At 42.9% G+C, this 27,622-nt stretch overlaps 1 protein-coding gene across 4 annotated transcripts in view; it reads right to left on the bottom strand.

Annotated features, from left to right (window-relative positions):
• The window catches only part of PIK3R4 (phosphoinositide-3-kinase regulatory subunit 4), a 78,440-nt gene extending 61,416 nt beyond the window's left edge, over window positions 1-17,024 (bottom strand). For 2 of the 4 annotated variants that reach the window (XR_009737892.1, XM_061424878.1), the window contains exons 1-5: window positions 16,562-16,940; window positions 14,569-15,352; window positions 6,270-6,403; window positions 4,550-5,132; window positions 337-471 (exon numbers count right to left, since the gene is read on the bottom strand). Coding sequence is in view for 3 of the 4 variants with exons in the window: in XM_061424878.1 (XP_061280862.1) it covers window positions 337-471; window positions 4,550-5,132; window positions 6,270-6,403; window positions 14,569-15,301 (1,585 nt within the window). In the remaining variant the exon portion in view is untranslated. Of the gene's footprint in view, window positions 1-336; window positions 472-4,549; window positions 5,133-6,269; window positions 6,404-14,568; window positions 15,353-16,561 lie in introns of all 4 variants that reach the window. The other 2 variants (XM_061424876.1, XM_061424877.1) reach the window with 2 other exon arrangements.
• Window positions 17,025-27,622: the final 10,598 nt, after the last annotated feature.

The following is a 27,622-nucleotide window of genomic DNA, read 5'->3' as shown; positions in this document are numbered from 1 at the left end:
GAAAGGTTTAGATTCCTTAGCTATGGTGTTGTCAATGTTTTTCCTTTTATAATTATTTTATAATTCAGCTAGCTTTGCTGTTGATACAAGTCAATTCTGGCTGAGAAACTACTGAGCTAAGAGTCTGTGGTGACAGGTTGGTCATGTTCTGGCAAGATAACAACGCATAACAAAGAGTAGAAGAGAACAGTCAAACAGTAGGAACCTTCCCTCTGTATGTCTGGTATTCTTTCATTTTACGTTAGAATTATAAAAGACAGTTTGCTGCAAGTTCACATTCTAAATACAGCAATTCATTCTAAGTAACAGAGAATTTGGAAGAGAAAATCATACTACCTGTGTCATAATTCCCATTGGGATGTGTAACTTCATCTATTTCTTCACTATTTGGGTCATTTTCCATATTGAGATTTTTCAACTGTACTAATTCCAGGAATCTCAAAGCTGTTTCTGCCAGCAGAGCTATGTTTTCTATAAAAGAGAGAAAATTTATAATAATTATAATCATAAATTTGTCTAATGCTTATAACTTATTTTCCCTAAATTTTAATACACATAAATAATAATAAAACTAAAGAAAAGCAAGACTTTCCAATTTAGCACTTAACCTAATCTGACTTTTAGTGACTAATCTCATAATCTACAACTATACCCAAACTATCAGTTTTAACCATAAAACATAAACTTCTTTTAAAAATACAGAAATGTACAACCTGGTAACTACAGTTAACATTGCTGCATGGCATATATGAAAGTTTTGGAGTAAATCCTAAGAGTTCTCATTACAAGGAAACAGAAATTTTTCATTGTTTTTTATTATATCTTTGTAAGACGACGGGTGCTAACTAAACTTACTGTAGTAATCACTTCACAATACATGTAAATCAACCCAACATGCTCTACATCTTAAAACTATACAGTGAGGTATGTCAATTACATCTCAATAAAACTGGAAAAAATACCAAATAACCAAAATACAGCAGTCAAATCATTTGAGGCAAAAAAATAAAAATAAAAAAGCTTAATTCTTCCACAAAGACCTATCTTTTCAACAGCATCATCTTGAGTAAGAGATACGCAATAGGCTACCAGAGACACACATTTCACATTAAATTAAAAAGCTGACCTTTAGGATCACCCAGGTCCTGGCTCAAACCTTGACCTTGACACTTACCAGCTGACTGCTCAGCCAACCTGAGTCTCAGCTTCCTCACACATAACTGAGTCAGGACTTCCTCAGAGGACCACTACCCACATGCAGCACCCCTTAAGGGCCTGCCTTACAGTGATCCTCGGGTTCCTGCTGAACCAGTGTGACGCCGTCTGCCGTGCTCCTGCAGCGGTCCACCTCCTCTCCTTTCTCTCTGATGAGACGTCTAAGACTATTTCCCACTCTTGGCCACTGTGAGAACGCCTGCTCCTTAGCGTTGCTGTCTCACCTGAAGCTAACTCTACCTGCTCTGGGCTTACGCTTTCCTCCTCCTCCCATTCTTGTGTATTCCTGCCTCTGCCCTTCCCCTCTGACTCCCATGCTTAATATGTGACCATACCCTCAAAGACACACTCTTTCTCTTCTCAGCAGTCAGTGGCACGGAACATGAACTACCTTGTTCTATTCATTCTAAGACTCACTTTTTCTTCACTTTTTAACATCTCTGAAATAAGGATGCATCCCACCATAATTGATGTTTTTTAGTCTACCAAATACAGTGATTCCCTTCATGGTGGAGTCCCACCCCCTACGCTTGCTAGGTTCAACAGTTTTCTGAATAGAACGAAAATGTACCTCTAAGCAAGCAAGTTATTGATACCTCGCAGCACCTACTCAGCCTAAAGACAGGAGAATCCTATACCATTCTCTGATGATTCCAGACGAATACTCCTACTTCAATAAAAATATCTTTATTAGGAAAAGTCTCTTCTTTTCCTGGGCCCTTCTCAAGTCTGAATAGATCTATTACTTATCCCCCCATTTATGCTCATAAACCACAACACACTTGTCAGTTCACTTATACAAGATACAAATCTATACCAGCATCTCTTGAGTTTAAAAACACTACAACAAAGAAAATTTTAATTGATTTTTAAACATTTATCATTATTGACATGTGTGGTTTAATTACACTTAGCCATACAAGTTCAGAGACTTCTGACTCTATGTAAAAACACAGTCTGCTCATGCTTAAGCCATGGCTCACCACGGCTGGGTAGCACGGGGCACTACAAGGTCCTGGCACTGACCCTGGGTCACCATGGTCTCTCACCCTGAGACCCAGCAGACAGATAAAAGCAGGGTGCCTCAAAATCCAGGTCCACACCCGCAGCTCTGAGAACTGAGAAAGAACCAGTCCTGGTACACTCTGGTGGTATACCGCAGCCTCTCCCATCCCAACTCCTCAGCTGGGAAATGAAGAGACTCTAATACCTACTGCTCAAGACTGGTGTGTCAGCTTCAACAGCTAGACAGACCTTAAATTCCAGAACCTAGAACCTGGAGCCTATTATACAGAGTGAAGTAAGTCAGGGAGAGAAAAACAAACACCGCATATTAACGCAGATATATATGGAATTTAGACAGACGGCACCAGCGATCCTACATGCAGGGCGGCAAAGGAGACACAGACGTAAAGAACAGACTTCTGGCTCAGCAGGAGAAGGCGAGGAGGGGATGATTTGAGAGAACAGCGCGGAAACACATACATTACCAAATGCGAAACAGATGACACGTGCAAGTCCAATGCCTGAAGCAGGGCACCCACAGCCGGTGCTCGGGACAACCCAGAGGGAGGGGGTAGGGAGGGAGGTGGCAGGGGGTTCAGGATGCGGGGACACACGTATACCTGTGGCCAATTCATGCTGATGCACGGCAGAGCCCATCACAGTATTGTAAAGGAATTATTCTTCAGTTAAATTAATTAATTAAAAAATAAAGAATCCAGAACCTATTTCAGAATCTCTATATCTTATACAATTAACCCTTGCAACCAGGAGCAGTACATGTCCTTACACAAAGCAGATTTTTCAATAAAGTCGCTACTGTTTTTATGCTATTACTGCTAATAAATGAATGTAAATATATTAATATAATACCCACACATCAGAATCTTACCTATTCACTACAACTGAGAAAAGACTAAGATGGGCCAAAAGTAGCTCATAATAGTCTAAAACACACAGCTTGTTTTTAAAAACCATAGGCTTTTCTTTCATTTAATTTTATTCAGTGCAATTAAGTTGATCCTTGAACATCTGAATTTTTTTCAATATTAAATTTAAATATTAATATAAATGTTTTATATTTATATTACTAAATAATATTAATAAATAATTCAATACTAAATTAAATTACAGTATCACATAATCCATGGCTGGCTGAAATCCACAGATGCAGAACCATGGATGGAGGGCCAACTATAAATTATAAGAGGATTTTCAACCGTGTGGAGGGTCAGTATCCCTAAGCACGACGTTGTTCAAGGGTCAACTGTATTTCTCTTTACCAAGTGAATTATAAACATGCTTTGTTCCAAATAATAAACCTGGATATGTCTTTAAAGAAATCCTGAATTTCCTAAGCCTAAAATTTACACCTATACAGCTGTGGAAATCAGAAACTGTAAATAGACAGATGGATAAATATTTTTTAAAAAGCCAACAAGCACCGATCACTCTGTGGATGTGTGTAGCCGTAAAGACAGAGTCCAAAGATCATTTCTCATAGTCCAGTAAAATAACAAGTATATCATCAAATAATGAACTAATAATAAGCAAGCATCTTTCAAAGAAAGAGACATTATCACCACCACATATGTCACATACTATTTACAAAGACTTCAGAATTCCTAATTTCTATCAGATTATATTTCAGAAATAAATCATGGAATTATGTGAATATTTCAATGACACTTTCCATGCAGAAATAAGCATTCAAAATTAATTTAGGGAATTAAAAATACAAATCTGTATCACTTGATTTTATGAATGAGAATTATAAATATTTATAAAAACAGGTAGATGTGTTACTGTAACACACCCACTTCACCACAAAAAAGCCACACTTCCTAAGCATCACAGTAACTGAAGGCACCTTCAAATTCAGTAACCTAACAGGCTAGGTCCTTTCAACACCAAACTACCCAGCAAAATTAATTTTTTTCAACAGCAATAGACTGTTATACCCTAATACTAATATTCAAGCAAACATATCTGTTCAGAGAAACTTCAGAAAGGCCTAAAGACACTAGATCAGAAGCACATACTTGTAAACATCTTACTCCAAATTAAATGTTAATACTTTCAGTAAAATCATAAAATTCTGTGCTATGTATTTTTCACTTAATAATTCTGATCACTTCAAATCAGAGTAAACACAAAGCTTGAGTTTCATGAACAGATCAGCTATAAATATTACCAAAATGTACACAAATAGTTCAAGGACCAAAGTTCAAGGTTCTCTTTGGAATTTCCAAAAATATCAGAGAAACAAGAGGTATTACAGTCACTAACTTCAGGATGTCAGTGGTCACTTACTGGGACAATAAGCTCTTACCAGCGTAGGCTAGCCTGACGATCGTGGCGTCATCCTGGGCCAAGTGGGCTATGCCTGGCAGGATGTACTCTGGGTAAATGTTGACATCGTTGCGAGGAACCTCCTTCACCAGAGCAAGAACTTTAGTCAACGTCCGCAAGGCTTCGGCCCTTACTCTGGGAACAGAGTCATTGCTGAAATGTAAAAGATAAGGAGTAATACGATCCAAAAGAATTTCTACACTTAATCTTGGGGCCAAATGGAGAATAAGTTCCAAAGCGGCAAGCTTGGAGTCGCAGTATTTCAGGGTCTGCAGGCAGGACGTTATAACTGACACCAAGATAACCAGCCCATTCTCCTTGGGCTCTCCATCCGCTTTCTCCAGCAGATCGTGTCCACAGAGATTGTGAATGATGTTGTCCAAATCCTTCCTTATAACCAGAATACGCTCATCTGCAGAAAGAAATGTTTCTTTGGCAAACTGGGCCATATAGGGCTGAAGAAAAGTGTAGAATATTTCAGGAAAGGCATTGCCACGTTGCTGCTTTAAGTAATCTTCTGCCTCTAAACGTTTATCTGGTTCCCGGTGAATCATCTGAGTTACCTACACCAAGGGGAGAATGGGAGTAAAACACAGATTTGAGAAAAGCAAATTAAATCAGACCAAAGCAACACCACCAACTTACATGTAATTTAAAGGGACTCTGAGGTAATACTGACTCTTTCCAATCTTCACCTTTCAAACTACTTTCAGAACATGACTACTGAGTAAAATGTGACTCTACCATCATCCTATAAAGCAAGAGAAAATCACGCAGTAACGTACTCTAGATGGTCCAGACACATAAAGAGGATCTAGTCTTTAAAAGTAGTCAAATTCATTCCTTTCACAGCTAAGAAAAGGTAGGCCCAAATTCATACTTAGCTAACACAACATGATAATGGGCGCCACCCCGAGAACAGACAGGTATGCCAGCTCCTAAACCCAGTGTACTGTTCACTGGATGTGAGCTAAACTGGCTTCCTCTGGGGCATCTTACTTTTTAATATTTGCCATTTTTAAAAGAAATCAAAATGCTTATTTCCCTACCTTACTAAAGAATATTTTAAATATACCATAACCTTTCAATGGCTCAGAGTCATCATCAGATGCATGTTACTGTAGTAAATGCTGTAAAAAACATCCCCTCAAAACAGCAGTGTGGATACACGGCTGACATGACCTCCCAGAATTCCTCACGTCTGATCTGCTACACTAACAGGTGATTCAACAGCCCCGCTGCCAGAACTGCCCTCAGGTCAAGGGAGGTCTACAAAGCTAGCGGCTTCTATATGAAATGCTCCTATACTACTGTATTATACTCAAGCTGATTCTCCTGTCTCCTCATTTTACATATTTATTCTCTTTATTATTTATCAGCAAGCTCTATCTTGGACAACCTCTCTAATGCCCAAGTACCTCCTTATTTCCTTCCAAATCTGTCCAAAGCAGAGTTAGGATTCTAATGGAAAGATGTGTGTGTATTTGTGTGTTTGTAACATAAAGTCAAATGAGCTCTGTGTCTAAGAAGGGGGAAAAATTATACATTTCTGCCTAACAAACTAAAAATGAGAGGAGGCGTATATTAGTCTATGGGGCTTTATTGCTCGTCCCAAATTCAGAATGTTCCAGAGAACTAATACTGAAGGGAGAAAATAATTCTATTTAAAACATTATGGTAAATATTTGCAGCATAGTTACCAGTTCTCTGATACTGCGATCTTCAATTTTACTCAGCACCTGCTCAGGGAAAAACTGCCCATTTCTATAGGCCAAAAGTTGAGAGAGATCAAACAAAGGCACGCCTTCTGTAAAAAGCTCAGCGATCACACAACCTGGAAAACAGCAGGAAATAATTCCATTAAAACTGAAAGGCAAGAGATCCATAATACAGATCAAGAATTCAGAGAATTCATGAAACTCAAGATACATAACTTCTTTAATATAACACACAACTACAATCAAGCAAGGCAGAAAAAACATCTACTGGTGAATCATCAGTTTCCAAAAGTATGAAATCAAAAAAGGCCTACTTAATTTTTCTTCTTAAAAAAATTAAATCAAATAAAATTACTTCCTTGTTCTGTAGTTTAAAACAAATGTACTACACATGCATTATACATCAGATCAGATCAGTCGCTCAGTCGTGTCCAACTCTTTGCGACTCCATGAATCGCAGCACGCCAGGGTTCCCTGTCCATCACCAACTCCCGGAGTTCACTCAGACTCACGTCCATTGAGTCAGTGACGCCATCCAGCCATCTCATCCTCTGTCATCCCCTTCTACTCCTGCCCCCAATCCCTCCCAGCATCAGAGTCTTTTCCAATGAGTCAACTCTTTGCATGAGGTGGCCAAAGTACTGGAGTTTCAGTTTTAGCATCATTCCTTCCAAAGAAATCCCAGGGCTGATCCCCTTCAGAATGGACTGGTTGGATCTCCTTGCAGTCCAAGGGACTCTCAAGAGTCTTCTCCAACACCACAGTTCAAAAGCATCAATTCTTCGGCGCTCAGCCTTCTTCACAGTCCAACTCTCACATCCATATGTGACCACAGGAAAAACCACAGCCTTGACTAGATGAACCTTTGTTGGCAAAGTAACGTCTTTGCTTTTGAATATGCTATCTAGGTTGGTCATAACTCTCCCTTCAAGGATTAAGCGTCTTTTAATTTCATGGCTGCAGTCACCATCTGCAGTGATTTTGGAGCCCAGACAAATAAAGTCTGACACTGTTTCCACTGTTTCCCCATCTATTTCCCATGAAGTTGTGGGACCGGATGCCATGATCTTCGTTTTCTGAATGTTGAGCTTTAAGCCAACTTTTTCTCTCAACTTTCACTTTCATCAAGAGGCTTTTCAGTTCCTCTTCACTTTCTGCCATAAGGGTGGTGTCATCTGCATATCTGAGGTTATTGATATTTCTCCCAGCAATCTTGATTCCAGCTTGTGTTTCTTCCAGCCCAGAGTTTCTCATGATGTACTCTGCATAGAAGTTAAATAAACAGGGTGACAATATACAGCCTTGACGAACTCCTGTTGTTCCATGTCCAGTTCTAATTATTGCTTCCTGATCTGCATACAAATTTCTCAAGAGGCAGATCAGGTGGTCTGGTATTCCCATCTTTTTCAGAATTTTCCAGTTTATTGTGATCCACACAGTCAAAGGCTTTGGCATAGTCAATAAAGCAGAAATAGATGTTTTTCTGGAACTCTCTTGCCTTTTCCATGATCCAGCAGATGTTGGCAATTTGATCTCTGGTTCTTCTGCCTTTTCTAAAACCAGCTTGAACATCAGGAAGTTCACGGTTCACGTATTGCTGAAGCCTGGCTTGGAGAATTTTGAGCATTACTTTACTAGCGTGCGAGATGAGTGCAATTGTGTGGTAGTTTAGCATTCTTTGGCATTCCCTTTCTTTGGGATTGGAATGAAAAGTGACCTTTTCCAGTCCTGTGGCCACTGCTGAGTTTTCCAAATGTGCTGGCATATTGAGTGCAGCACTTTCACAGCATCATCTTTCAGGATTTGGAATAGCTGAACTGGAATTCCATCACCTCCACTAGCTTTGTTCATAGTGATGCTTTCTAAGGCCCACTTGACTTCACATTCCAGGATGTCAGGCTCTAGGTGAGTGATCACACCATCGTGATTATCTGGGTCGTGAAGATCTTTTTTGTACAGTTCTTCTGTGTATTCTTGCCATCTCTTCTTAATATCTTCTGCTTGTTAAGTCCCTACCATTTCTGTCCTTTATCGAGCCCATCTTTGCATGAAATGTTCCTTTGGTATCTATGATTTTCTTGAAGAGATCCCTAGTCTTTCCCATTCTGTTGTTTTCCTCTATTTCTTTGCATTGATCGCTGAAGAAGGCTTTCTTATCTCTTCTTGCTATTCTTTGGAACTCTGCATTCAGATGTTTCTATCTTTCCTTTTCTCCTTTGCTTTTCGCTTCTCTTCTTTTCACAGCTATTTTTAAGGCATCCCCAGGCAGCCATTTTGCTTTTTTGCATTTCTTTTCCATGGGGATGGTCTTGATCCCTGTCTCCTGTACAATGTCACAAACCTCATTCCATAGTTCATCAGGCACTCTATCAGATCTAGGCCCTTAAATCTATTTCTGACTTCTACTGTATAATCACAAGGGATTTGATTTAGGTCATACCTGAATGGTCTAGTGGTTTTCCCTACTTTCTTCAATTTAAGTCTGAATTTGGCAATAAGGAGTTCATGGTCTGAGCCACAGTCAGCTCCTGGTCTTGTTTTTGCTGACTGTATAGAGCTTCTCCATCTTTGGCTGCAAAGAATATAATCAATCTGATTTCGGTGCTGACCATCTGGTGATGTCCATGTATAGAGTCTTCTCTTGTGTTGTTGGAAGAGGGTGTTTGTTATGACCAGTGTATTTTCTTGGCAAAACTCTATCAGTCTTTGCCCTGCTTCATTCCGTATTCCAAGGCCAAATTTGCCTGTTACTCCAGGTGTTTCTTGACTTCCTACTTTTGCATTCCAGTCCCCTATAATGAAAAGGACATCTTTTTTGGGTGTTAGTTCTAAAAGGTCTTGTAGGTCTTCATAGAACCATTCAACTTCAGTTTCTTCAGCGTTACTGGTTGGGGCATAGACTTGGATTACTGTGATATTGAATGGTTTGCCTTGGAAACGAACAGAGATCATTCTGTCGTTTTTGAGATTGCACCCAAGTACTGCATTTCGGACTCTTCTGTTGACCATGATGGCCACTCCATTTCTTCTGAGGGATTCCTGCCCGCAGTAGTAGATATAATGGTCATCTGAGTTAAATTCACCCATTCCAGTCCATTTCAGTTCGCTGATTCCTAGAATGTCGACATTCACTCTCGCCATCACTTGTTTGACCACTTCCAATTTGCCTTGATTCATGGACCTGACATTCCAGGTTCCTATGCAATATTGCTCTTTACAGCATCGGACCTTGCTTCTATCACCAGTCACATCCACAGCTGGGTATTGTTTTTGCTTTGGCTCCCTCCCTTCATTTTTTCTGGAGTTATTTCTCTACTGATCTCCAGTAGCATATTGGGCACCTACTGACCTGGGGAGTTTCTCTTTCAGTATCCTATCATTTTGCCTTTTCATACTGTTCATGGGGTTCTCAAGGCAAGAATACTGAAGTGGTTTGCCATTCCCTTCTCCAGTGAACCACATTCTGTCAGATCTCTCCACCATGACCCGCCCGTCTTGGGTTGCCCCACGGGCATGGCTTAGTTTCATTGAGTTAGACAAGGCTGTGGTCCTAGTGCGATTAGATTGACTAGTTTTCTGTGAGTATGGTTATACACATATATTAAGAGATACAAAGATAGATTGAAAGTCATCATAATAGTGTTTTTACTATGAATTTATAGACATTAAGTTCATAAGAAACTACTAAGAAGTCATATCTGACAACTCATTTACTAACCATTAAACAAAGAGTTATCAGGTGCCTACCACACACTAGACTTTAACAGTGCATGAAACAGATAAAATCTCTACCCTCATGAAGCTCTTATTCTAGAAGAGAGAAAGTAAACCAGTAAACAAACACAATTATAAAATGGGAAGTGCTAAGAAGTGTGGTTGTAAGATTAAAGGGGGAGAAGAGATACTCTGCATAGTGCACTTAAATAATCTTCAAACAAGAAATAAAGTATCTACATTCCCAAAAAGACGAAGCAGTTTCACTGAATCATTACATGACACACATTTAACAAGTTTTAAGGAGATCTTTGAACAACCTGAGTCATAGCTTTGCATGTGCCAGTCCCTCTGCCTGGGATGCAACTCTGTCGAGAATCTTCATGGCTTATACCTAAACCTGTTTCAGATCTTGAACCAAATGTCATCTTAGCAGTGTGGCATTTCTTGACTGCCAGTTTAAAACTGCAAGCCCCCTAAGACAACTACCCCACCCTCAACACGTAGCACAATACTCTCCCAACAGCACTGAACGCCACATTTTATATTTTATGCGTGTATTTCTTTACTGTCCATATACCCACTGAACTCCATAGGGATTTTTGTCTATTTTGTTCACTAAAAAATCTCTAGCGACTAAGACAGTTCCTGATATAAACACTCAATAAATTTCTTAATTTCTATCCATATAGTATCCAGTTTTATAATAAAAAAAAAACTAAAAATGGCTATTAAGAACACCAAAGCAAAAAGAAAACAGAAGAACGGAACAATACTATAAACTAGATCTAATGGATATCAAAGGAACACTCATTCCATCTAACAGAATACAAAATTCTTCTCAAGTACATGCAGCACACTCTCCAAATGAAACCATATGCTAGACCATAAAACAAGCTTCAAGAGTTTTAAAGGACCGGAATCATAGAAATTATGTCCTTCAAACCACAATGGAATGAAATAAATCAGTAACAGAAGAGAAATCTGAAAAATTCACAAATATGTACAATGAAACAACATATTCGTAAATAACCAATGATCAAAGAAAACTTACAAAACACTTTAAGATGAATGAAAATGAAAGCAATATACAAAAATGTATGGGATGCAACTAGAGCAGCATTTGGAGAAAATGTAAACTATAAACACCTAACTTGTAAAAGAGCTCAAAACAATAACCTAATCTTAACCTTGAGAAACAAACTAAAACCAAAGGAAAAAGAAGGAAAGGAAAACCAGAAATTAGAGAGAAAATTTATGCAGTAAGGTATAAAATACACTAGACAACATTACCAAAACCAAAAGCTTGTGCATTGAAAAGCTCAACACAACTGACAAACTTTTGCTGAGATGACTCAAACTACAAAAATCAGGTAGGAAAAACAGGACATAAATCCAACCTCACAGAAATGAAAAGAATTTTACGGGAATAATTTAAACAAATGTATGCCTGCCAAAAATTAGACAAACTAAATGAAATGGACAGATTCCTAAAAAGATAAAGATTACCAAGGTGACATAAAAGAAAATCTGAATAGACCTTATAAAGTGATGGAATTAGTAATTAAAAACCTCCCACAAAGAAAAACCTAAGCCAATTAAACAAGTGAATTCTGCCAAACATTAAAATAATTAACAGCCATCCTTGAGAAATCCTAACAAAACAGAGAGAAGGAACACTTTCCAAGTTATTCTATGAGGCCAATCTTACCCTAGTAGCAAACTAGACAAAAGGATCATAATTAAAGAAAACTATACATTAACATCCCTGATATAAATATCCTCCAAAGAATATTAGCAAACTGCAGGTAGGAACTGAAGAGTCCATAGTAGTAGTAGTGAATTTTCTCAGTCGTGTCCGACTCTGAGCGACCCCCCATGGACTGTAGCCTACCAGGCACCTCCATCCATGGGATTTTCCAGGCGAGAGTACTGGAGTTGGGTGCCAATGCCTTCTCCAGAAGAGTCCATACCAACAATAATAAACAAATTAGGGGAAAGAAAGGATACTTGAGCCCACAGAATGCTGAAGGCCTACGGTGGAAGGTGCTGGAATTGGAAGATCATCATTTTGCAACCATCACAGTAAAGATCAAATAAGACAAGAATGATTAACAGATGCCAAATCAAAGAGGAAATCGTGATGACTGGCAGGATACTAGTATGGTGTTGAAAGTTTCTTCCCACAGGTTGCTTTACTAATTGCAAGGGATTAAAAACAAAAACAAAAATTAACTACAGCAAGGAGAAATTGGGCAAGAATTTGACCACATGATCAAAATAAACATCACCAATACATACCATTTGCTCCAGATACCACAGTATGAAGACATCATCACCTACACAGAGGCCCTGAAAACGAATAACCTGAATCTAACCACAAGCCTTCTTACATGAACAGTGCAAAGAAACAGAGGAAAACAACAGAATGGGAAAGACCAGAGACCTCGTCAAGAAAACTGGAGATACCAAGGAAATATGTCATGCAAGGACAGGTACAGTAAGGGACAGAAACGGTAGGAACCTAACAGAAGCAGAAGAGATTACGAAGAGGTGGCAAGAATACACAGAAGAGCTATACAAAAAGAGTCTTAATGACCCAGATAACTATGATGGTGTGATCACTCATCTAGAGTCAGATATCCTGAACTGTGAAGTCAAATGGACCTTAGGAAGCATCAATATGAACAAAGCTAGTGGAGGTGATGGAATTCCAGCTGAGCTATTTCAAGTCCTAAGAGATGATGCTATGAAAGTGCTGCACTCAATATGCCAGCAAATTTGGAAAACTCAGCGGTGGCCATAGGACTGGAAAAGGTCAGTTTTCATTCCAATCCCAAATAAGGGCATTGCCAAAGAATGTTCAAACTACCGAACCATTGCACTCATTTCACATGCCAGCAAGGTAATGCTCAAAATCCTCCAACTTCAGCTTCAGCAGTACATGAGCCAAGAATTTCCAGATCTACAAGCTAGATTTAGAAAAGGCAGAGGAACCAGAGATCAAGTTACCAACATCCACTGGTTCACAGAGAAAGCAAGGAAATTTCAAAAAAACATCTGTTTCACTGACTACACAAAAGCCTTTGACTGTGTGGATCACAACAAACTGTGGAAAAATTCTTCAAGAGATACCAAACCACCTTACCTGTGTCCTGAGAAACCTGTATGCAGATCAAGAAAAAACAGTTAGAATCAGACATGAAACATCAGACTGGTTCAAAATTGGGAAAGGAGTACATCAAGGCTGTATATTGTCACTGTGCATATTTAATTTCTATGCAAAGTACATCTTGCGAAGTGCTGGGCTGAATGAACCACAAGGTGGAATCAAGATTGCTGGGAGAAATATCAACAACCTCAGATATGCAGATGATACAACTCTAACGGCAGAAAGTGAAGAGGAACTAAAGGGCCTCTTCATGAGGGTGAAAGAGGAGAGTGAAAAAACCGTCTTAAAACTCAACACTCAAAAAGCTAAGATCACAGCATCCAATCCCAACACTTCATGGCAAACAGGTGGGGAAAAAGTGGAACCAGTGACAGATTTTCTTGGGCTCCAAAATCACTGTAGATAGTGACTGCAGCCATGAAATTAAAAGATGCTTGCTCCTTGGAAGAAAAGCTATGACAAACCCAGACAACACACAAAAAAGCAAATACTACTTTGCCAACAAAGGTGTGTATAGTAAAAGCTATGGTTTTTCCAGTAGTCATGTATGGATGTGAGAGCTGGACCATAAAGGCTGGGCGCCAAAGAACTGATGCTTTTGAACTGTGGTGCTGTCCCTTGCACAGGAGATCAAACCAGTCAATCCTAAAGGAAAAATCAACCCTGAATATTCACTGGAAGGACTGATGCTGAGGCTGAAGCTCCAATACTTTGGCTACCTGATGGGAAGAGCCAAATCACTGGTAAAGACCCTGTTTCTAGCAAAGATTGAAGGAAACAGGAGAAGAGGGCAGCAGAGGATGAGATGGTTGGATGGCATCACCGACTCAATGGACATGAGTTTGTGTAAACTCTGGAAGCTGGTGAAGGACAGGGAAGCCTGGGGTGCTGCACTCCATGGGGTTGCAGAGTCAACCACAACTCAGCATCTGAGCCATAATCACCTTTCAGGTTTCAGCGTAATTATCATCCTTCCAATAAAGATTCCTTTCCTGATTCTGCCTCTCTACCCATCACCACCAAAGACTCATTTAAGTATCCTTATGTTCCTGTAACAGTACCCTAAGCATATCACCACCACAGCAAAAAACACTGCACCGAAATCTCTTTTCAATATCAATCTCTCCAATTAAAAGGCAAGCACCTTGAAAATAGGAACAACTACTCATCTCTCTCACTTAAGACAGTGCCTGACCCATACAGAAGAATTCAAATATTCCTTAAACATCTGAATAAGCAGACCACTCTCTGCATTTTCTAGGTACTTAAAACACATTCAATAAAATAATGCATCTGACTGAAGAGTAGGTGGATTTACCAAAAAGTTAATTTCTGTATTCAAGAGTTAAAATAAATGCACATTCCCACCTTAGCAAAGCTGACCAACTCAAATACCTGCTGAAAAGATATCCATTGCTCGCTTCAATTCTCCTCTTGTTCTCTGATTGCTGTTTAAGTCTACAAGTGGAGTTGAAGGATCTCTCATATATTCTAACTCTGTGGCAAACAATCCACCATCGACAAAACGTTCGGGAGCAATGTAACAAGTTCTCCTCCGTGAAGTGTCAAAAAAATAGTTGAAATCTGCCGGGTTGTCCTCTGGAAGGTAAGTGGGCTTGAAACTGGCAAAATCCGTTAGAAGAACCCAGTTCCAACTGGTGACCATCACGTTCTCCGTCTTGATGTCCCCATGACGGACGCCAGATTTGTGCGCTTGGTCCACAGCTGTGAGGATCTGGAAAGCGACCCAGCGCTTCTCGATGTTATTTAGGAACGGACGGGTGCTGATTCGGTCGTAGAGGTTGTCTCGCACGTACTGCCTGAAGAGCATGGCTGCCTTCTCAGAGGCTTTTTCGGCAGCTTTCTGGAAAGGCAGACAGTTCTGGGCAGAATGAAGCCTGATTTTCAGTTCCTCCAGCTCCTGTTTATAGCTGGTGAGAGGCAATGTGGGATCCTGAATTGCAAAGACCTTCACAACTACCAGGCCTTCTCGGTGCTTCGCTCGAGCAACTTTAAAGAACCGAGTACTCCCCAGACTCTTATCATATTCAAAGTCATGGATGTCTGAGAAATAACTCTCCACAGAAAGGATCTGGGAGGGAGCAATGCCAGCGAGCTGGTTTCCCATGATGGCAGCAAGCACCTCTGAGACACCAAGTTAGGATACAACACGTACTTTCTGAAAAAAAGAAAGAAAAAAAAAGAAGCAATGAAACATCATTTTTTATCTATCCTTCTACAAGGTAGATACATCATATTTCTCTTCCACCCCACAGGACTGTACTTAACAACTTTTTGGCAGCCTCTAAATTTCAGACATATTTATCTTAAAAGATATTATTTTGTCGTCCTTTCCGGGATATTAAAGGAAAATAGGCCCCATCAATATTAAATTGAAATGTCACAATGTGTATTTTCTGATACTTGAAAAATTTAACAAATCTTTACTACGTGTTCAGTATTGTGCCTGGGGCTGAAAGAGGCACCAAAGTGCTATGTGACACAGTTATCTGTCCAAGAAGAATGTGTAATCTTGAATACGAAACCCAAGCACATCTTAAATCTAACTGCTGCTGCTGCTAAGTCACTTCAGTCGTGTCCGACTCTATGTGACCCCATTGACGACAGCCCACCAGGCTCCCCCGTCCCTGGGATTCTCCAGGCAAGAACACTGGAGTGGGTTGCCATTTCCTTCTCCAATGCATGAAAGTGAAAAGTGAAAGTGAGGTCGCTCAGTCATGTCGGACTCCTAGTGACCCCATGGACTGCAGCCTACCAGGCTCTTCTATCCATGGGATTTTCCAGGCAAGAGTACTGGAGTGGGGTGCCATTGCCTTCTAGAGTCGCCAAATACAAACAGGTTAGGTTTGGCTTCCCTGGTGGCTCAGATGGTAAAGAAACTGTCTGCAATGCAGGAGACCTGTGTTCAGTCCCTGAGTGGGTAAGATCCCCGGAGAAGGAAATGGCAACACATTCCAGTACTCTTACTTGGAAAATCCCATGGACAGAGGAGCCTGGTAGGCGGCACAGTCCACGGGATCGCAGAGTGGCATACCACTGAGTGGCTAAAAAAAAAAAAAAAATCCAAACGATCACCATATCGTGGACCCGTCCGGCCTTAACTCCTGCGTGCCTTCCCACTCAGCTAACTGAAGGCAGAAGAGCTGTCTGGTTTACAACAGGGAAGAACCCCTGGCAGAGATGTTAAAGGAAAGTAAATCAAACACCCTCCTTGCCAAAACACAGCCCAAGGTTCTCCTAGTTCGGATCTTGCAGGAAATCAAAATACCCTTCTTGCCAATCACAGCCCAAGGTTCTCATAGCTCAGATCTTGCAGGAAATCAAAGCACACAAGCACGCACGGCTGTGCACACACGCAAACCTTTACCCTGGGGCAGTAGGAAGTGTCACAAGCCGACGGCTCGCTGCCTCACTTGGAGCTCACGGCGGATCCCTTCGGGGTCTGGGCGGCGAAGGGAGCCAGCAGCCGGGCGAAGCCCGCTCAGAGGGAGGACGAGGGAGCCGTGGAAGGCGTCCGGGACCCCGGCGGCCCGCGCGGGAAACGCGGGGAGCTCTCGGGGCCGCGGCTGACGAGAGTCCAGCCCCGTCGCTTCAGAGGCCACGCGTTCCCGGGCCTCGCCGTCCTCTCAAGCGGGCCTGAACCGTCAGGGTCCTCCGACTCCCCCAGGGCCTCCCGCACAAGCGGGAGTCGGAGCCCGGAGGACGGGCCGGCTTCCGGGGCCCGGGGAAACGCAGCCTCTCCCGCGGCGGCCGGCCGACGCCCCGCGGGCCGAGCTCCCGGGAGAAGCCGCCGGCTCGGACCCAACTTCCTGTGGCGGAGAGGAAGTGACGTCGAGGCGAAGCTGGCGGAGGAGGAGCGCGGGGGCGGGCCTGGTTGCTGGGAAACCAAGGAGGGGCGTGGCCTCGCTCCAGGAGCCTGGAGGAAGAAAACAGGAGGGCGTCTCTGGTGGCTCCGCTGGTAAAGAAGCCAGCTGCGGTGCGGGAGACCTGGGTTCCATCCCTGAGTTGGGAAGCTCCCCTGGAAAAGGGAACAGTTACCCACTCCAGGATTCTTGCCTGGAGAATCCCATGGACAGAGGAGCCTGGTGGGCTGTGGGTAACTCCAGGATTCTGACCTGGAGAATTCCATGGACTCTATAGTCCATGGGGTCGCAAAGAGTTAGACACCACTGAGCAACTAAGCACACTTGTTATGCCACAGTTTGGGGATTTATTTATTAAAACACACTATTATTTAATTGATATAACTCCTTAGATTATTACCCAAATTATAACTGAGAAGCAGTTGCCCTTGTTATTGTATTATTTGTATTTTTTAATTTATGTATTTGATAGGTTGGGCTTTCCTGGTGGCCCAGTGGTAAAGAATCCACCTGCCAATGCAGGAGATGCGGGTTCCATCCCTGGGTCAGGGAGATTCCCCTGGAGAAGGAAATGGCAAGCCCACTCCAGTGTTCTTGCCTGGGAAATTCCTTAGGCAGAGGAGCCTGGTGGGCTGCAGTCTATGGGACTGAAAAGAGTCAGATAGGACTAAGCGCTAAAATAGCATACAGCAACAGTAATTTGATAGGTTAGTCTTCACCTGTTGACTTACAGACCTTATATACATACATACTGTTTTCCTTATAATTATTTTTGTGAAAAAGGTTATAATTACCATCCTGGTTATATTATTAGATAACAAACATTTGTATGCCTACTACCTGCTGGTCCTTAAAAATGAGGATATCAGATCAGATCAGATCATTCACTCAGTCGTGTCTGACTCTTTGCAACCCCACGAATCGCAACACGCCAGGCCTCCCTGTCCATCACCAACTCCCAGAGTTCACCCAGACTCACGTCCATCGAGTCAGTGACGCCATCCAGCCATCTCATCCTCTGTCGTCCCCTTCTCCTCCTGCCCCCAATCCCTCCCAGCATCAGAGTCTTTTCCAATGAGTCAACTCTTCGCATGAGGTGGCCAAAGTACTGGAGTTTCAGCTTTAGCATCAGTCCTTCCAAAGAAATTCCAGGGCTGATCTCCTTCAGAATGGACTGGTTGGATCTCCTTGCAGTCCAAGGGACTCTCAAGAGTCTTCTCCAACACCACAGTTCAAAAGCATCAATTCTTCGGCACTCAGCCTTCTTCACAGTCCAACTCTCACATCCATACATGACCACAGGAAAAACCATAGCCTTGACTAGACGAACCTTTGTTGGCAAAGTAATGTCTCTGCTTTTGAATATGCTATCTAGGTTGGTCATAACCTTCCTTCTATGTATAAACCAGGGGCTCTGTTTTCTAGTATGGGATAATCCGCAATTAGGTAAGAGCAGTTATGCTACTTGTGCTTTGAGACCATCAAAGGGACAAATGGCTAATTGAACACAATCGTGGTGTTGAGGGTCCTTAACGTGTATTTTGATGAGATTTTATTTACCCATGTTGTTCTTATAATATTGTTTTCTCTCATTCTTGGTGGACAAGAGCCATACATAGCCTGAGTAAAATATCCTTTTAGAGGAGCAAAAACTACAAGTATATTTTTGGCAAATTGGTGTTACATGGGGGTATTTCATTTAGGTGTATGTTTTGGGCTTCCCTTATGGTTCAGCTGGTAAAGAATTTGCCTGCAATGTGGGAGACCTGAGTTCGATCACTGGGTTGGGAAGATCCCTTGGAGAAGGGAACTGCTACCCACTCCAGTATTCTGGCCTGGAGAATTCCATGGACTGTATAGTCCATGGAGTCACAGAGTTGGACAGGACTGAGCGACTTTCACTCAGTTATTCCCCATCTAGGTCTTATTCCCCATCTAGGTCTTCTACACAATCCCTAAACTCTGAGGCTTTCTGACATCCCGCACAGCCTGTTCAAACGGCCTTCACCCAAGTACACCAGAGCAGAGTCCTTTAAGAGAATTCACAGGCTTATTTAAGAAAATTACAAGGAAATCCAACCAGTCCATTCTAAAGGAGATCAGCCCTGGGATTTCTTTGGAAGGACTGATGCTAAAGCTGAAACTCCAGTACTTTGGCCACCTCATGCGAAGAGTTGACTCATTGGAAAAGACTCTGATGCTGGGAGGGATTGGGGCAGGAGGAGAAGGGGATGACAGACGATGAGATGGCTGGATGGTATCACCGACTTGATGCACATGAGTTTGACTGAACTCCGGGAGTTGGTGATGGACAGGGAGGCCTGGCGTGCTGCAATTCATACGGTCGCAAAGAGTTGGACATGACTGAGAGACTGAACTGAACTGAAGTTGAATTTTTTAAGAGCTTTATAGAGATATAATTTACAGACTATAAATTTCACCTAATTAAAATACACAAATCAGTGGGGTTTTTGTATATTTACAGAGTTGTGCAATCATCCCTATAATCTAACTTTAGAACGTTTTCCTGACCCCCAAAATGAAACCGTGTAACTGTTAGCAGTCACTCTTCATTCTGCCCATTGCTCCTCCCCTTCCCAGCCCTAAGCAACTGCCAATCTATTAACACTTTCTGTTTCTTGCCTATTCTGAACATTTCCTATAAATGGTATACAGCATGTGGGTCTTTGTGACTGACTTCTTTTACTTCACAGGTTTCTGAGGATTATACCTGTTGGAGTTGTGTTTCATTTCCTTTTACTGCTCAATATTCTACTGTATAAATACATCACATGAATTGATAAGCATCTGGGTTGTTTCTACTTTTTTGGTTCTTACAAATAATGCTGCTATGAACAGTAGTGCGTAAGGCTTTCTGAGGTCATATGTTTTCACTTCTCTTGAGTAAACGCCTAGGAGTGTGGAGTCACAGGGTAACTCTGTTTAAAGAATTTCAGTTCAGTCGCTCAGTCATATCCAGCTCTTTGTGACCCCATGAACCACAGCATGCCAGGCCTCCCTGTCCATCACCAACTCCCAGAGTTTACTCAAACTCACATCCATCGAGTCAGTGATGCCATCCAGCCATCTCATCCTCTGTCGTCCCCTTCTCCTCCTGCCCTCAATCTTTCCCAGCATCAGGGTCTTTTCAAATGAGTCAGCTCTTCACATCAGGTGGCCAAAGTATTGGAGTCTCAGCTTCAACATTAGTCCTTGCAATGAACACCCAGGACTGATCTCCTTTAGGATGGACTGGTTGGATCTCCTTGTAGTCCAAGGGACTCTCAAGAGCCTTCTCCAACACCACAGTTCAAAAGCATCAATTCTTCTGCGCTCAGCTTTCTTTATAGTCCAACTCTCACATCCATTCATGACTACAGGAAAAACCATAGCTTTGACTAAATGGACCTTTGTTGGCAAAGTAATGTCTCTGCTTTTTAATATGCTGTCTAAGTTGGTCATAACTAAATTTGTAACCTGACGTATAATAACTGGTTTCCACAAGGAGCATCAATGGATTCTAAAACCATGTGTTAAAAGGCTCTGGGGCAACAAGATAGACTTATGGTGCCCAAAGAATATTTGCAAGTTACTTTTTACATTAGAAAGAAAGGGGGGAATGAATCTTTCACAGTGGAAAACTCTGGTAGTAAATTTCTTATCCATGTGTTCAAACTTGACATCACGAATAGCACACAGTATCCACCAACAAAGCATTCTCCCAAGAATATTTAACCTGAATCTAATTTGGCCCTTAGACCTCACCGTTCAATACAGTAGCCACTAGACACGTTTGACACACTTGGAATGTGACTTGACTCGAAATGTGACTCCTCCATATTGAGATGTGCTCTAAGTGTGAAACACACACAGCATTTAAAGAGCTTGATACCAAAAAAAGAAAATTTTAAGTCTCAAGGATAGCTTTTCAACATTTATGGTATTTTGAAGTCATACTTTAGAAATAGTGGATTAAATGAAAATCTTGTATTTGTATTAAAATTAATCTTTTTTAACTTTTCAAAATGTGGCTACCAGAAATACTTTCACAAGTAAGACGAAGACAAATACCATATATCACTTACATGTAGCATCTAAAGTATGACATGAATGAACTTATTTACAAAGCAGAAACAGACTCACGGACGTGGAAAACAGATTTATGGTTACCAAAGCAGAAAGGGAGGGATAAATCAGGAGTCTGAGATTAGCAGATATGAACTACTATATATAAAATAGATACACAACAAGGACTTACTGTATACCACAGGAGACTACATCTAGTATCTTGTATCTATATCTAGTAACTATATCTAGTATCCTATATCTAGGATCTGAAAAAGAATATCAGATCAGATCAGATCAGTCGCTCAGTCATGTCCGACTCTTTGCAACCCCATGAATCGCAGCACACCAGGCCTCCCTGTCCATCACCAACTCCCGGAGTTCACTGAGACTCATGTCCATTGAGTCAGTGATGCCATCCAGCCGTCTCATCCTCCGTCGTCCCCTTCTCCTCTTGTCCCCAATCCCTCCCAGCATCAAAGTCTTTTCTAATGAGTCAACTCTTCACATGAGGTGGCCAAGGTACTGGAGTTTCAGCTTTAGCATCATTCCTTCCAAAGAATATATATATATGTATAAATGAATCCATCCTAAAGGAAATCAATGCTGAATAATCATGGGAAGAACTGATGCTGAAGATGAAGTTTCAATACTTTGGCCACCTGATGTGAGGAGCTGACTCATTAGAAAAGGCCCTGATGCTGGGAAAGATTGAGGGCAGGAGGAGAAGGGGATAACAGAGGGTGCGATGGTTGGATGGCATTACTGACTCAATGGACGTGAGTTTGAGCAAGCTCCAGGAGATAGTGAAGGACAGGGAAGCCTGGTGTGCTGCAGACCATGGGGTCACAAAGAGTCAGACATGACTGAGGGATTGAACAACAACAATATAACTGAACCACTTTTTTATACACCAGAAGCTAATATAGCATTGTAAATCCACCATACATCAATTAAAAAAAAATCAAGCCTTCACAGCTACCATAACTCTTTTGACCAAAAACTGGGCACTGTGGCTCAGCCAACCTGACACATGAAATTAACCATCGAGGAACTTTCCTGGAGGTCCAGTGGCTAAGAGGTCATGATCTCAATGCAGGCAGCCCAGGTTTGATCCCCGATTGGGGAACTTGATCCTAAATGCCACAAAGACTCCACACAGCCAAATAAACAAAATAAGAAAATAAAAAGTATATTCTTAGAAAAGAAAAAAGAAACTAACCATCTTAACCAATAATGATTAAAAAATGTTTTTAATTTAAAAATTGAATGCAACAAACGCATGATTGGGCTGGGGGTGCATCAGTGCCTTGAAGCTTCAGTCTCCCTGAAAACTGGGAGGAGCCATTTGGAAGAGGGGATGATGTTTGGAAGAGGGTCTTGTGAGAACTGACACGCAGCTAGTGGTGGCAGGGCCCCTGGCATTTGCCTTTGGCCTGGGCGGCCAAGGAGATGGAGTGGGAAAGACCCTGAGGCTGGCTGATGTGGGTGAGGGAACCAGAGGTCCATGTACAGCTGTGCCGTGCTCGGTGAGTCCACACAGCCCCCGTGCTGGTGAAATGTTGCAGCTGAACCATGAAAAATGCCGGGATTCTTGGCCTCCAGAAAGGAAGAATTCAATCCGGGGCCAGAGACAAGGCTTGATTGCTCAGAGCTTTTGTGTAATACAGTTTTAATAAAGTATAAAAGAAATAGAGAAAGCTTCTGACATAGACATTAGAAGGGGGCAGAAAGAATACCTGCAGGCTAGTCTTTAGCTGGCTGTTAAATAGCTACTAGCAGTTTGCTAATTGGAGAAAGGAAACATCTCAAAACTCAGAGACTCACCAGGTGAGTCATCCCAGGCCATAAAACGATTGACATGAATCTTGAAGAAAGCCAGGTTTTCCATACAAATATATAGCTTCATTAACATAGATTAGGAGAACAATGCATGAGTATAAAATATTGGTTTGTCAAGTGGTTCTGAGCCTAAATCTGAGCCTTTGAACGACTGGAAGATAGAGTCTAAGGTAAATGCATAGCACAGTAACATAGCTAGAGACAAACATTTCCATAAGAAAAATACATTGGCGAGCTCAAGGTTTGAGAAAAGCTAAGTTCGGGTGGAACCAGGTGTCATTATGGCAACACAGAATTTTAAGAGAAACCTCTTTTTAAATTTGTATAGAGAAGGGGAAAAAATGTAACACTAATTTGTTTCCTCCTGCCCCTTAGATCAGATCAGTCGCTCAGTCGTGTCCGACTCTTTGCGACCCCATGAATCACAGCACGCCAGGCCTCCCTGTCCATCACCAACTCCCAGAGTTCACCCAGACTCATGTCCATAGAGTCAGTGATGCCATCCAGCCATCTCATCCTCTGTCGTCCCCTTCTCCTCCTGCCCCCAATCCCTCCCAGCATCAGAGTCTTTTCCAATGAGTCAACTCTTCGCATGAGGTGGCCAAAGTACTGGAGTTTCAGCTTTAGCATCATTCCTTCCAAAGAAATCCCAGAGCTGATCTCCTTCAGAATGGACTGGTTGCATCTCCTTGCAGTCCAAGGGACTCTCAAGAGTCTTCTCCAACACCACAGTTCAAAAGCATCAGTTCTTCGGCACTCAGCCTTCTTCACAGTCTAACTCTCACATCCATACATGACCACTGGAAAAACCATAGCCTTGACTAGATGAACCTTTGTTGGCAAAGTAATGTCTCTGCTTTTGAATATGCTATCTAGGTTGGTCATAACTTTCCTTCCAAGGAGTAAGCGTCTTTTAATTTCATGGCTGCAGTCACCATCTGCAGTGATTTTGGAGCCCCCAAAAATAAAGTCTGACACTGTTTCCACTGTTTCCCCGTCTATTTCCCATGAAGTGATGGGACCAGATGCCATGATCTTCGTTTTCTGAATGTTGAGCTTTAAGCCAGTTCCTCTTCACTTTCTGCCATAAGGGTGGTGTCATCTGCATATCTGAGGTTATTGATATTTCTCCCAGCAACCTTGATTCCAGCTTGTGTTTCTTCCAGTCCAGCATTTCTCATGATGTACTCTGCATAGAAGTTAAATAAACAGGGTGACAATATACAGCCTTGACGAACTCCTTTTCCTATTTGGAACAAGTCTGTTGTTCCATGTCCAGTTCTAACTGTTGCTTCCTGACCTGCATACAAATTTCTCAAGAGGCAGATCAGGTGGTCTGGTATTCCCATCTCTTTCAGAATTGTCCACAGTTTACTGTGATCCACACAGTCAAAGGCTTTGGCATAGACAATAAAGCAGAACTAGATGTTTTTCTGGAACTCTCTTGCTTTTTCCATGATCCAGCGGATGTTGGCAATTTGATCTCTGGTTCCTCTGCCTTTTCTAAAACCAGCTTGAACATCAGGAAGTTCATGCTTCACATATTGCTGAAGCCTGGCTTGGAGAATTTTGAGCATTACTTTACTAGCATGTGAGCTGAGTGCAATTGTGCGGTAGTTTGAGCATTCTTTGGCATTGCCTTTCTTTGGGATTGGAATGAAAACTGACCTTTTCCAGTCCTGTGGCCACTGCTGAGTTTTCCAAATGTGCTGGCATATTGAGTGCAGCACTTTCACAGCATCATCTTTCAGGATTTGAAATAGCTGAACTGGAATTCCATCACCTCCACTAGCTTTGTTCGTAGTTCGCCCCTTAAGAGAAAGATAAAAAATGTCTGAGACTGGCAGCCTATTTCCTCCCTTTGGAGACCCCTGGCCTTCCTGTCTGTTACCCTCTCACTGGAGTCTCAAGACTAGGGGGCTGAGTTGAGCCGGAGCCAGCCCCTTGCCCGAGGAGCACCGTCACCCTCTCTGGAGACATGGACAGCTCACTCTGGCTGGAGACAAAGTCCAGGCAAGGCTGGCGGAAGGCTTTCCTCTCCCCCAGAGCCTGGCGATTTTCTGACAGCTCTCCTGCCTTGCGCGGGGCTGGAAGCCAGCCCTCTAGGTGGGCTGGGGAGGAGGGCTAGGATATGGATGGACTGATGGAGCGTCAGCCTGAGCCAGGGTGGTGGGGGAGTGGGTGGCGCTCATCCCTGCTCCATTGTCATCCCAGGCAAGTCACCAAGGGGACCGTCTCCAGACGCCCAGAACCAGAGAGGAGAGAAACTCTGTTTGGGGGCAGCGTGTGCTGCAGGCTTGCTTCCCCCTAGAAGCAGTTGTAGGGAAGGAGGAAACAGACAGAACAGGCTCCACCTCGAAAGCAGGACTCCATCTTGGGCCAGACTGTGGACTTTGAGCTATTTGCCCAGTATCTATGGAAACAATGTACCAACTGGAAAACCAGACCCCCCGAGAAGGAACAGCCCCGGGGCTCGTACCTAGACTCTCCATCGCCTAAAAGAATACCTTAATTATCTGTGTAACCAAATAGAATCATACATTCTATTATGCTTATTGGGATATGACCACAGGCCTATTGATCATTGTCCACTGTTAACTACCTAGGCTTAAGGCATATGAATCATGGGTTAACTTTGATTGTATCTTTCTTTTCCTTTGTTCAGACTAGTTTCAGGGAATTTGGGGAGGCAGGTTTGTGCACATACACTTAGGGTATATAAAGTTTTCACAAAAAACGGTCGGGGTCCTTGGCTAAGAGGAGACTCTGCCTTGGGCCTGCCGGTGTAATAAACTGCACTCCACTATCTGCATCATCCTTCTGAGGGAGTTTATTTCCTGGAACGCGTGGCTATAACAGTGGAGCATAGAAACTGTCTAGTTTTCTGTGTCTCTTCCCACTGTGTTCCTTGCAGATCGTTCAATGCCTTCCCCCGGGGTGTCATTTTCCACTTGCCCTCCCTGTTGTTTGAAATGGCCCAGAGCTCCTTAAGCTGTAGCCTGAGGTCATCTCTGAGAGAAACTCTCTCTGCACACTTACAGTGGAGACACGAGCTCACAGCACGGGGGTGCCGGCTGGGGTGAGCCCCACCAGGGGGCCCTGAGGTCTGGGGTCTGGAGGGGTCGCCAGAGGCAAGCTTGGCTGCCAGGGGTCAGCTCCCCCGAGGGAGGGCTGGGGAGAGGTGAGGAGGGGGCTGCAGAGATGACCACTGGGCTAGCTAAGCTGGCCTGGTACGTCCTGAGTTCACTGTCAACCCAGAGGAGCATCCCACATCCGCACTATCACCCCAGCCAGGAGCGCCTCTGTCTGGAAAGGCCACCGGAGAGGTCCCCAGGTTGTACTCTGAGGTCTGCAGATCAGTTTGTGGATTGCATTCTCTATCTACAAACTGAGGGTTACTGATGGAAGAGACACCATTGTTAGGAGCCTGTGATCTCACGGTCTGGGCCCCAGGGCAAGTGCGGGGCTTGGGACGCAGGTGGCTGGTGGCCAGTGCCTGGACCAAGGCAGATAGAGGAATGCCTCGCTTGTTCTGGAAACTTCTTCAATCTGTGACAACCCTTAACGACCCCCAGAGAAGAAATCATTGTCCTCAGAATTATGTTCTGCAATCTTTGAATGAGCAATGCTTTTTTTGGGGTGGATTGTGGCTCAATGGACGGAATATTTACCTTACCATGTCCCCAGGAGGGGGATAAATTTGTTCCGAGTCATTCCTCGTGGACACATCCCTGTGCCTGCAGGAATATGTCCAAGGTGACCTTGAACCTCCAGCGACAGCTTTCATTGTTGACCTGTTTCCCACTCAGGCTGTTTAAATTGCACTTATGTAGACTGGATTCCCTGGTCCAAAGCGACTCTTTCTCTACCGTCTAGTGTGTGCGTGCTCCATCGTGTCAACCTTTTGTGATCCCATGGACTGCAGCCCGCCAGGCTCCTCTGTCCATGGAATTCTCCAGGCAAGAATACTGGAGTGAATAGCCATTTCCTTCTCCAGGGGAATCTTCCCGACCCAGGGAGGAAACCTGCATTTCCTGCTTTGGCAGGCAGATTCTTTAGTACTTGCACCACCTGGGAAGCCCCGAGATTCTTTTCATTATTTGCTTATTTGCCTGTGTCACGTCTTAGCTGCAGTGTGCAGGATCTTTAACTGTGCCCTGCGAACCCTTGGTTGGGACAAGTGCGTTCTAGTTCCCTGACCTGGGATCGAACGCAGGCCCTCTGCATGGGGAGCTTGGAGTCTTAGCCACTGGACCACCAAGAAGTCCCACTATGACTCTCCTTATGAACTGTGTCCAGAAGGGGAGAGACCATTTCAAACTATGTAGCATGAGAAGAGGGCACTATCTGCTGTGTTTTCCCAGCCCTTTATTGTGTGTCTCTTCTCTCTTGTTAAATTGTAAGTTTCTTAACTGCAGAGACCTTTCACAAATTCTATCTTTCCTATTGGGGTTTTACCAATGCCCTGTGAGGTTAGCTACATATGCGAGATGAGTGATACTTGTCATACTGCTGCTGCTGCTAAGTCGCTTCAGTCGTGTCCAACTCTGTGCGGCCCCATAGACGGCAACCCACCAGGCTCCCCCATCCCTGGGATTTTCCAGGCAAGAACACTGGAGTGGGTTGCCATTTCCTTCTCCAATGCATGAAAGTGAAAA

This window comes from Bos javanicus, chromosome 1, assembly GCF_032452875.1.
Source record: "Bos javanicus breed banteng chromosome 1, ARS-OSU_banteng_1.0, whole genome shotgun sequence".
Lineage (NCBI taxonomy): Eukaryota > Metazoa > Chordata > Mammalia > Artiodactyla > Bovidae > Bos > Bos javanicus.
This window is presented reverse-complemented; position numbering and strand designations above follow the sequence as displayed.